The 12,751-nt window shown below is 25.7% G+C and overlaps 1 protein-coding gene across 1 annotated transcript in view; it reads left to right on the top strand.

Moving 5' to 3' along the window:
- Window positions 1-12,423: 12,423 nt before the first annotated feature.
- The window catches only part of LOC101508188 (V-type proton ATPase 16 kDa proteolipid subunit-like), a 2,873-nt gene continuing 2,545 nt past the window's right edge, over window positions 12,424-12,751 (top strand). Inside the window, exons 1-2 of the mRNA XM_027337602.2 lie at window positions 12,424-12,667; window positions 12,735-12,751. The exon at window positions 12,735-12,751 is cut by the window's right edge and continues 323 nt beyond it. Of these exons, the coding sequence (XP_027193403.1) occupies window positions 12,592-12,667; window positions 12,735-12,751 (93 nt within the window). The 5' untranslated portion in view covers window positions 12,424-12,591. The remainder of the gene's footprint in view (window positions 12,668-12,734) is intronic.

Here is a 12,751-nt window from a genome sequence, read left to right as displayed (position 1 = left end):
TTTTAAAATCAAATAATTACTACTCCCAAACAAATGACCCTGTACGAAAACTTACATTCATTTTTTTACCTGACAAGCACATTCCTCTTTGGGCAGTGAGTTTTCAATCTTTATCGAATAATAATAATAATAATAACACCCTACGTTGGCGCAAAAGAAGAAAAACACTCAAAACTAATCACCTCTAGTGGCAGAGGCAGAGCCTTCATACGCATTAATATATATTAATTACTTCATATTTAACTCGGATGATGAATTGAGGGACACCCAAACAGATATAAAAAAAAATCTTAAATTTAAATTTGAAAAAACTAACATAATCTATTAAAAATTTCTTGTAAAAAAAAATGTTAATTCCTTCCATACATAAGAATTGGATGATTAAATTATTTTAAACAAAAACATTTGACTCATTAATGAACCTTCTTTGTTTGGTGAAAAGAGTACAAAACTAATTTTTGTTACTCAAGATCGAAAAACCATTTATAATATTCAATATCAGCATTAATATAAAGGAACCTTCTACAATATATTCACAAAGTAAATATTTTTACTTCTAAACTAATAAATTAATAATTATTTTTTTAAAATCAAATAATTATTTATTAACTTTTTTATTTTGGTAAAGATTATTTCATAAGATTAAATGAATAATAAAAAATAAAAAAATATTAAAGTTTATTTCGCTAATATTTTTAAAAAATAATATTAAATTGTTATAATTCTTTAAATGATAAAAACAGTTTTTTTTAATAAACTCATTTAACTATTTATTTAAATATTAAATGTATCTTAATTGTGGTACTCCATTAATGATCTACTTTGTAATTGAAAGGCAAAATTATAATTAAAGAATCCCCCTTTAAAATACAAATAAGTAGCCACGAGGTCAAAAGAAAATATTTTTAAAAAAATTCGTTGAGACCTGGTAAAGAAGCTCCTTTATTTTGTGAAAGATATGAGAATGCTTTCTCTCATGCGGGTTCATAACTTCACTACAAAGATTTAACATTTTGTCATTTAATAATAGTAGTTTTAAATTTTTCACGTGATCAACAAATAGAATTCTATATGTTTTATTATATTCATATTATCTTATTTTTAATTATTATCTCTTTTTTTACAGATCTAATTATCACCAATTTTTACAGATCTGATTTTTCCAGCTAGCTAAGCTGTCTCTTTTAGGATACCATATTTTTGTAATTAAATGTTTTAAACAGGATTTTTTTTCCCCCGACTTATTTAAACGGGATTATAACGATTACTTTTTGTTTATGCATAATAAATAACTTTTTCTAGATAATAATATATATATACACTTCGTCTACCCCTTTAAAGAAAGTTGATGAATTTTATTTAAAATTTTAATTAAATATATTAATTTGTTTGAATTAAATTTTTATACAAAATTAAGATACATACAATTTATTTATCTTAAACCTCCCCTCATATTAATTTAGCTAAAAAAATTGTCAAATGTGTAGTTAAGACTCTAGTTGGTTTATTCTCCAACACAACGTCAATGTTTTGATTATTTAAATTTTAAATCTGCAACACCATATTTTAGAAGTATTGTATCGTGAGTTTACAAATATTTCAGTGAAACCAAAAAGTCTCATATTAATTCTTAATTAAAATTAAAGATAGTTACATATAGGTACCATTACGATCTTACATTGTGTAATAGTAGTATGTAAACTATCCTTAATCTTAATTTTCAAATAATGTGAGATATTTTAGTGTATTTGGAATACTTGATTTTCTTATTCCAAGGCAATATAGTATCCATTTTAAGGTGCCATTACGGTCTTCCGAATCATTTCTCGACAAGTATTTCGGGGAAGGAACTATAAACGGAAAAGGAGAGAAAACGTAAGTTGAGTAACAACAGTGCGATCAACCAACGTGTAAGTCACGAGTTGGTGAATTTGTCTTTCAACTTTACGTAGAAGATAAACAAACAAAAGACAAAAAAATAAAAACTTCAAAACATTCCTCCTATGGGCGTAACTTGGATTACCCCATAACCCCACCATCTATGGTTCTAACGGAACTATAGTTAAATAAATAATAAATTTCTTTTCAAGAGTTAGCATTAGCCTTCAAATTAACACAACGTATTATTCCTTTCAAACACATGTGTTTGGACGTCAGAAAACGGAAGCAACAATAGACCAAATATATTAGTATTTTCAAAAAAAAAATTAACATCACATCTTTACTCAAAACTTTAATGCAATAGATATGTGAGTTATTACTTTTGTAACATTTATCATATTTTTAGTCGATATGAGACTTAACTACACTCATATTTGAATCAACAAACACTTAAACACAACAATCTTCCCTTAAGTGTAAATCTCTCACATCTTGTATTTGTACCGCTTATATTACCAATGAAACCTGGAACCTGCCTCTTGACTACTGTATCAGGAAAACTTTCAATACAAAGATCCAAGATCATAATCCACACTGCCCCACCAAGCCGAACCATGACTCAGATGTTGGGAGTTCGGGGAAGCACTTGAGCAACAACGAGTCAAATTACTCTAAGATCACAAGAGACTCTCACACTATATCTCAATCCAAAATCTCAAAACAATGCAATATGAATCATTATTTTTATATATCAAACATCCTTAACACACATTAATTCTCGCATGTGAATAATGGTGATTGGTGATCATACTTTATTGATATATATTGACTCTTGACCAATTTAAAGGGTTAATTTAACAACAAATTAGTATTTTCTTTTTTCAAAGACATAGTATAGTACTTATTTTATTCTAGCTGTTAATTTTTAATAATTATATGTTTACAAATTATATGCTACAGTATAATTTTAGTATATACAAAAAAAGTTTACATATATAATATCAGCTGCAAAACCAGCATGCTATTGCAATGTCTAATTAACACCTGCTAAAAACTAATATTATCGACATAAATTAAAGACAAACAAAAATAAATTTATTCTCTATTTTAATATTTTTTTAACACGTAACAACATATTAAAAAAATTGATAATTTAGTTTTATTGATTTTTATTTGTAATTTAATAAAAATAACAATTAGTTTATATATATATAAAACAAAGCTGAGACAAGTACAGTTATCATCCAAAACAAGACGTCTATAGTTTATTTTGCAATAAATAAATGCTGACTTGTGCCTTGCGCATATGAAATTGTCTTGTACTGTCTATAGTTTACTTGAATATAATAATGAGTTGAAGTAAGTGTATGATATGAACCTTGTAGAAAAATTAATCTGTGTTTTTTAGAGTAGAGTATATTAAAGCACGTATTTAAAAGAAATTTGATAAACAAATTTTGGTCGTTATGCTTTTAAATGGGCTTTAAGTAAATTTTTTTTCATCTCACAATGAATGTAAATTTGGCAAAAAAAAACTATTTCAAAATAAATGTTATTTATAATTTTAATTATTTTTTTCTTTTACTATTCTTTATATATATATATATATATATATATATAACTTTTACCTTGTTAATTAACTACAACTCTTAGATAGTAAAGATATTGACTTAAATAAAATTATACAGTGAATAAAATTAAACTATATATATTGAAAAGTATCACAAAATTTAACAATTTAAAAAATTAATTATTATTAAATAATAGACAAACATTAATTACAATTGATGTAAAATGCAATTTATATATTAACTCTAACTAAACTAACAAACTTTAATTTATAACGTTAGTAAAATAAAAAAACTTTAAATTCTAACTAATATTAATCAAACTTATAATTACATTTAACAAATTCCTACTACATGTAATAAATTACATCTAATCATATTAACACGTAAGCAAACAGAAGAGTTGCATTAATTGTCGGCAATGGCGTGAAATCACTAGTGGTTCTTTTATATACTTACAAGTGTGTATACATATGATCATATATATAATTCTTGCTTTTTTCTGAGATTGCAACACGAATGGACCATTTGGGCCAATAATGAAAGATCAAGATTTTTTTATCAACGGTCTTTCCTCTAGTACAGAGACGAGTGTGTAGGTTAAGGAGTTTAACTTTATTTGGAAATGATTTATAGTAAAATTATACAAATAACAAAACGATAAGAAGTTATACAAACAGTTTTTTTCCACTCACCTCTCTTTTCAAGTATGAAAATGATTCTTTTAACCAATTTCTAATAAATTAAAATAAGTCATCATTCTTTTTTTTTTATAAATAATTTTGTATTAAATAGCAGCACTCTTTTTTTTACTAAAAATTGAAGAGTGTTGATAGGTTTGAATTTAACTAATTTGTAATAATTATCACCCTTTTTTTGCATATATACATAAGAATTTAATCCTTCTAGAGGAGGATTGAGAGAAAGTGACAATTTATACAACAAAATAAAATAAAACAAAAAGTGACAAGTTAGACAAAGATATTAAACTAGAGAGGTATTTATTCAAAGTGGCCTCCACCGCAGGCCAGATCTTGAAGAAGATCCGACATCTTCAACTATTATTATGTTTGGCAATGTGTGTTGAAGTGTTAATCAGTTGCTAGTTATGGCAAGCTTCTAGTCAAATCAGATCAAAAAAATTAAAATGGTATGCTTTATAATATTTAACTATTTCATGATATATAATGTAGTTTCAATAGTTAAATTCAAGATATTGAAAAATCAAATTAAAAGAATCAAGATTATGAGATCAAACATTTATACCAAAAATAAAATAAAATTGTCTTAGTAGAAGTTATTAATAGAAAAGTTGATAAAGTAAAATAGAAATAATATTGAATTATAAAATAATGAATATTAAATAAGAAAAAACTGACTAGTATATTTAATTAATTGACTAATTACACACTTAACTTGTACAAGTAACAACTAATATGTCTCATATATTCTCGCAAACTGTAATGTGCTCATTATACTTCAGCTTGAAAAGAATAATAAAATATACAAATATCGAAAATATAACAATTAAAAAAATTATAAGATGACAAAAATACATCGACTAAAATAATATCAGAATGAAAAATGAGGTTAGAAAGAAAAATAAAATTCTTAACCATCTATCATCTTTATGAATATAGGTTAAAGTGTCATTTTTTTTATAAATAGAAGCTAAAATATCATTTAAATAAAATAAAATTTGACTTATAAAAACTAAAATATTAATTAAATTAAAAAAATGAAATTTTGTTTAACATTTTTATTTTTTTGGTGTTCTTGAGAAAATATTAACAAATACTTGATCTTTAACAAGATTGAAGGATCAAATTGAAGTTTTTTTATATCTAGAGATGTTGTATTTTCATATTTTTGAATTTAAGAATTTGAAAAAGATAAATAAAAATATTTAAAATATTATTTCATATGACATAACCCACAATTTCATTTAACATCATATCTCAAAACACATAACTAAACTATATAATTTGATTTACTTTATCTATCTATTATGACAAGTGAATATTAGCTTTAATAGACGATGACGTGGACAGGTTAAAAGCCCACGTAGGACGGTGGTGGTGGTCGGCCGTGGGTCTCCAATCAAGGGATGAACTGCATCATTTGTGGGCCCCACCAACAACATCCCTTCCATTTTGAGCTAATAGCTATGGCGGTTTGTAAGAACTATGAACTATCTCTCTCACTGCCATCTCTACATTATTTTACAACCATTATTTCTTTTTAAATAAATCAAAAATTGCCAAAGAAAATGTAGCGTAATAATCAGTTAAACTGAGATCCTTGGAGGGTCCTATAACGATCTCACCACTATTTTTTATAGGACTCCATTTCTTTTATAGTTAAAAATACAAGTCCACGTTGGAAATAAATAAATTGAACTCAGATTAGACCTAATATACAAATTTAAATAAAATAAAAATTTATTTCGATCGATCACTAACAATTTATTTATACTTAAATAATAAATCCAATAGTATGGGACACAACTCTTGTCTTACAAGTTAATAAGACCTCTTCCTCTATCTATCAATTGCTTACCTCCTATTTTTATTTTTTTTATATATATTTGGTAAGCAATTTTAATACATGGTTGACGGTGGTTGGTGAAAAATAATCACCTTATACAACTTAATTCTACTTCACATGAAATGAAATAAAAAATTATATATATATCGAATGGGGTTTGCCAAAGTCTTCAAATTCACTACTCCTTGTGTTGTATGCCTAGGTGTGAATTACAAGCTTCTTTTAAGGGGGGCATGAACCATGATTGCACCCTTATAGGTGCTAATTTTAACATTTCTCTGAAAAAAGAGCAATGAGAATATGTATATGTATCTTCACTTTTTCTAGATTTGTGGGTGTGAAATTATAAGCACTAATCAATTTGTAATTTTTCATTCTAATCCATGATGATTGATTATTATGTTTACCAATAGTGGATATGTGCCTGTGCCCAATTTCTATTACTCGATCGTTTTAAAAAGTTTGGATTGATTAAAAATTGTATCAATGATTTTCTCAAACGAAAATTATTGTGCTTTACCAATGGAAGTTTCTTCAAATTAAGTGTTTAAAATGATTAGAGGATTGGTGAGGAGGTGTAACATATGTCTCAATAAGGTGTGTATGGATCTTTATAGGTGTTGTACATTGCAACAATCGTAGATATAGTTAAAGTTGTTTCACTTTACAGTTTTTGTAGATGATTCAAACTCTACATTATGATACGTTGTCTAATAAGCTAATTGATATGATATTAACAAATATTTATAAGTGAGATATAATTATCACTTTATAAGTCGATTTTATTAAGTTTAAATAGCCACAATTAAAATAATATCAAATGTGTCCATAAAACTTAATTCAATTGATAATAACAATTGACTTGGTTTACATACAACAACAACAAAAATAGTAACGAAGGTTATCATATACATATTGTGTGCTATTAGACAATTTTGGTCACGCTTTCTAAATGTTCGAAAAAAATTATAAATTATGTGAAGTGTCCGACATTAATGCATTCATAGCGAGAAATCACGATTTAGTAAAGACCCAAATTCAACTAATAGATTATGTTGTACTAAATGTCATATTTGTCATTTGATTTGGTTTGTTGCCATCAACGATTAGGTACTAGAAAACAGAACACTAGAAGAATTGAAAGCGATGGATAAGTAATTTCATTTGAAGACGAACTCTGGAGGCATGAGATATAATAATGGGGTCTTAGATGGGCCTCTGATTGAGAAAGAATGGCAATTTAGAAATAGATGGCTATGATGGTCACAAGCAAACTGAAGGGTCTTGCTCTAGAGAAAGATGATGGTGAATTTCAGTGGAGGGTCCAACTCAAATCGATGAAAGCGCGTTGGGAATTGACTAGTTAAATCTCTTTTTGTTGCTTGTGTTACACAGACATGCCTCTTAATGTTTTGCATTTGCAAATTTCGCATTCACAAAAAATTTTCCATAAATTTGAGTTAGTTTGTCAAAAAGTTAAGATTCTCCTTGTTTTGCTATGAACTTCTTTACTATGTTCTGATTGGGACTTGTTGCAAAAATTCCACTAACAGAATAGGCAATATTAACAGTTGGTGTAACTGATACTCATTTCATTTTCTCTTTAAGAATGATTTCAGGTACACATGTTTTAATGTATTTTATTAGTGAGTAAAACAAATAAAGTTTAATAAATGGGCCATGCAATTTTTTTGAACAAATTAAAATAGTTCAACGGTGAAAAAAAGGGTAGGATGGGTTGGATCATCGAAGTTGAGGCCCAACGAAACTAGATCGACCCAATGTGACCCGCAATATTAATAGTAACATTTTATTATAACATAACACTTTAGGTTCATACTTAATCAAGGTTGACTATTAGGTTGCACATACAGCCTTATAGGATAGGATCTCAAATTTAATGAGCAGTCCATTATTTTATTTTATTTATAATAAAATGAGAGTGATTTTTTTGTTTGTTTGTTATATATATTTTTAGTCTCTATAAAATTATGACATTTCAAGTTTAATATTCACATTTAGTCTCTATTTTGATTTTATAAAAACTAAAAATATTAAATTTTTTATGAAAAAAATACTTTTCAAAATAGGAACTAAAAGTGAATACAAAAACTTTTAGGAACTAAAAAGTTCAAAAACAATTTATATGGTCTAAAAATAAAATTTTATAGGGATTAAAATTTATGTTACTTTTTAAAAAAAATTATTAAAGTGTACTTTCTTTTTATTAAGTGGTTACTTTTTAAGGTTAGAACACAACCTCAAAAATATATAAGACAACCATATATTTAATTGTCATTAGGGATCTTCACAAGTCACTTTAGTTTGATTTGGTTTTGACTAAATTCGTTGCCCAGACTAATCAAAAACATATGGATTGAGTTGGATTGGATATACACATTTCAGTATAAAACGAACCGGACCAAATTGATATAAAGCGAGTTGGTTTGGGTTGGACTGATCAGGTGATAGTATTTTATCACAATAATTAAGAACTTAATTTCGTTGAAATTTCCTTTTTACATCATTTATTTCAATATTTTGCCGAATACAAACTAAAGGAACAAATTCAAAATATCATATTAAAATATATGAACAAGAAAGGGTGAGATCAAGTTAAAATAAAAATATTAAAGTATTATAATAGTTAAACAAAAATGGAATGTAACATGTACGATTTAGACATATAGGTTCACAAGTTTAAAATTCAAAATTCAATGTCTGAACTGAATATATTTGAATTTCATCGGTTTATTTTGAACTTAGACCCAAATAAAAAATATGACATTATGATATGGTTTGAATTTGGTTTAGTTGTCATACTTGTGGAGCACATAGAAAAGTGATTAGATATAGAAAACTTTTAATGGCCAATAGTGAGTTTTTCAATTTTACAATGTCAAAATAGTACATTAGACAAAGGAAAATTGTTCAAATTATGAGCTTAATTATGATAATTTTATTTCATTATATTTTTTTTAAAATCATTATGTATTGTTATGTTATTAAAATAATTCAGTAATATATAAAATATATACTTTTATTGAATAATTGTTTTAATACATTATTACATGGTAATACAATTTTTTTGTACGTACTTGTACAAATGATATATAATCATTAATCATGTTATTACTTTATTTACCTCATTCTTTTAACAAATATTAACCTCATGTTTCGGTCACCATGGTATCGCCTTAAACTCAATCTTAATTAGATGATATATCTCCGATTATTTTAGCTTTATGGTTGGCTTCATATCTAACAATTTAACTGATTAAATATTAGAGTACTATAGAGTGTAAAGTTGTAAAAAAACAAGCTTATTAATTGCGCACGCACCAATGATTTCCATTCCTCACCTTTTATTACTGCACAAGCATAACATTTAATTCCACTTTACATTTTCATTCCAATTATAATCTCACTGTTCTCATACGTACCAAACACATTACTCAGCTACGACTTTGTCTAACCTTTTGCTTTGGCAGGTGCAAGTGGCAGCATGAATTCTTCGTCTAGATGCATGGTCCTACATTTTTGAAGTTTAACATTTGTCAGCAATGGACAAGATAAAGTAACAATGATATATATAAACATTAAAATTTAAGTCGCAGGCACAAACCGAGTGCCAATAATAAAAAGTATATATAAATTGAATAAAAGTATATATTATTTGAGTCTAACCTGCCCAGTTTAAAATAGATTTTTTTTTGACAACATTTTAATTCTCAATGGGTTGAATACACAAATTTTAAAATAAAATTTAAATTTAATTCATATTTATTTTTAGTATAAATAACTTTTATATTATCATTTTAATCGTAATTATTAAATCATTATAGATGATTCATTCCTTAACATGTGACCAAATACACATTTAACTTTGTCATATAAATTTACCCCAATAACATGAAATGCACCAAGAGAAATTCATGGTCTAAAAAAAATATGAATAATGAGGCAATAGTATATGGATTCAAATTGAAGATATACAGTGTTTGCTATACGGTATTGGATAGCTCACTCAAGTGATGCGAAAACTTTAGAATAATTACGCTTCCATATTGCTAGTTGCTACTTATAATTATTGCAGTCATATTCTTATTGGGGACTTTTATCATACATCTTTCAGACAACGTACCATTCTGAAATTGATTTATGGCCAGTATGGGTCCTTCAGTGTGAAGGTTCGAAAAATTTGATAACAATTTCAGCGGACACATTATTAGAACTTAGCCAATGATAACAAAATTGTTATTAAGAAAAATATTAGTGATTTTAACCTATGGTGCTGTAAGCAATCAAATTGTTCTAAACAAGTTTGAAATTAATTTAATTATGAAAACTTGATTAAAAAAAAAAAAACAAGAGTTTTGCACCCCATTATATTAAACCATTTCACTTTCATCTATATTGTCGTGTATTATGAACTTTATTTGCAAAACAATTGTTTTCTGTTTTTTTTTAAAAAAAATATAATAAATACTGTTATAATTAATTCAACAATTTTGAGTGTATGAGATCGAATTCAAACCAATTATTTTAATATGATCTTATCCTCATATATAGTTAATATATACAATAACAAATTACACCTCCTAAAGTCGAATTTTTATTCTCACAAAAATACTTATATATTTGCAAGAAAAATATAGTGCTTTTGAGTTTAATAAAGTGCTTACAACGTTTTGTCCAATTTTAAATTCGAATTCAATACTTCGCAATTGTATGAATCAATTATGGTTGAATTTATTATCTTTTATAAGACAAAAAGAAAAGACAAATTAGGAGAAATATATTACGATCTTTAAGTCGATCAAAGTGTAAGACTACTAAAACAATCGATTCAAACTTCTAAAAAAATTCAATTTGTACTTAAAAAAATGTTTTATATAATGAGTTCATGATCTTATATATTCAATTATTTTTAAAATAAAAATTAATAAAAATCTTATCTAAAATAATTTTTACTATAAGATCAAATATTTACCACTAAATTGATACTTTATAGACAAAATTATCCAATATTAAAATTATTATTGTTGATATTTTGTTAAAAAATCCTGATTATTGAATGTTTACATTGATGCAAAACAAGAAAATGAACTACTAATTGAAGAGTAAATAATTAAAGTTTTTTTTTTCATCCCAAGAACCGGATCGTGCCTTTTTAAGTATTGACCAAAACCTAATTGTTTCTTTTAAAATAATATAACATATTAGACACGTTTGCATGCATAAAACCAAAAATTTTTGAAAGAAATTCAGCCACTCTACTAAGGATTAAGTTTTGAAGTTAATTTTTAAGGACTAAATATTGGTTTTATTTTTCTCATGAACTAGTGAATGTTTTGTTTCACTTTTGGAAGAGTTTAAATTATTTAAAAATGTGTAAAATTACTTTTAACATGTTTGATTATTTTTTAGTATAACTAATTATAATTTTAAAATATGTTCTAACTACATCTAGAGAAGACTTTTATACTTTACGAAAATAACAATGTTGTCTTTAGATTTTTCGTTACAGTTTGTTTAGTTTAGTTTCTTCTTAGATCCTTTAACATTTTATTTTCTTAATTTAATCATGTAAGTTATATTTTACTTCAACAATTGTCTTTAAATTATATTAAGTTACGCATATATTTTATTTAATTTGATCATTTTTTTGAATTATTATTAAGATTTAATTCAAAGAGTACATTGAGTTGACTATCTATGTTACTTTACAAATGAAAAAATATATTAATTAAGTTGATAGAAGTTTATCACCAAATTTTTAGATGTTGTTTATGTATATAAATATTTATATAAAAACACAAGAAATATAAATAATTTATAAGATTTAATGATTGTTTTCTATAGGATTAGTAAAATGAATGTATTGTTGCAATATTTGATAGAGTTCCTAATGATATGATGTTTTAAACTGCACTAATTATTATTTAAAGTAAAACAAATGACTAACAATGTAAACATGTTGTAATTTAAACGATTAAATAAATAAAAAATATTAAAACTGAAAAATTTTAAGCAAAAATTAATCTAAACTTAAAAAATAAATTTTAAAAAATATATACAAACAGTCAAATTATTATTTTTGAAAAATATAAAAATCTCGAAATGTATTTTATCTTTTTTCTTCAATTCATTTTTACATTGTATCTAAATTAAACTATTTTACAATAAATTTTAACTAAACTTAATTTTATAAAATCAAATATTTGAAAATTATTTTTCCGACCTACTCTCAAGTTTCGATCTTTTTTCGTAGTGATCACGGTGGATCTTCCCCCTATTACTTGTATTATTATTATTATTATTATTATTATTATTATTATTTTAAGAATTATTTTATTTTTTGAAGAAAACATTACTTGTATTATTATTTATTACATGTGGTGTGAGTGTTCACAAACTCATCGGGGGGCCACGGAAGAAACTTCCTTTTGGTCCAAAACAAATAAAAATAAAAACAAAAATAAAAATTCGAGCGAGAAAGAGCATAACAGATCTATCTATCTAATATCTATCACCTTCTTCATTTTCTACTTCTTCTAATTTTCGTAAATTCGTGAAATAATAATAATAAAAAATGGCTGGTTTCAGCGGCGATGAAACTGCTCCCTTCTTCGGCTTCCTCGGCGCCGCGGCTGCCCTAGTTTTCTCATGTAAGCCCCTCTTTTCCCCCTTGAATTAAAATAAAGAAATTATATAAAATTTTGAATTTGAAATTAGGTATGGGAGCGGCATAT

This window comes from Cicer arietinum, chromosome 8, assembly GCF_000331145.2.
Source record: "Cicer arietinum cultivar CDC Frontier isolate Library 1 chromosome 8, Cicar.CDCFrontier_v2.0, whole genome shotgun sequence".
NCBI classification, from domain to species: Eukaryota; Viridiplantae; Streptophyta; class Magnoliopsida; order Fabales; family Fabaceae; genus Cicer; species Cicer arietinum.
Note: the sequence above shows the minus strand (reverse complement) of the source record. Positions and strands in the feature narration are given on the sequence as shown.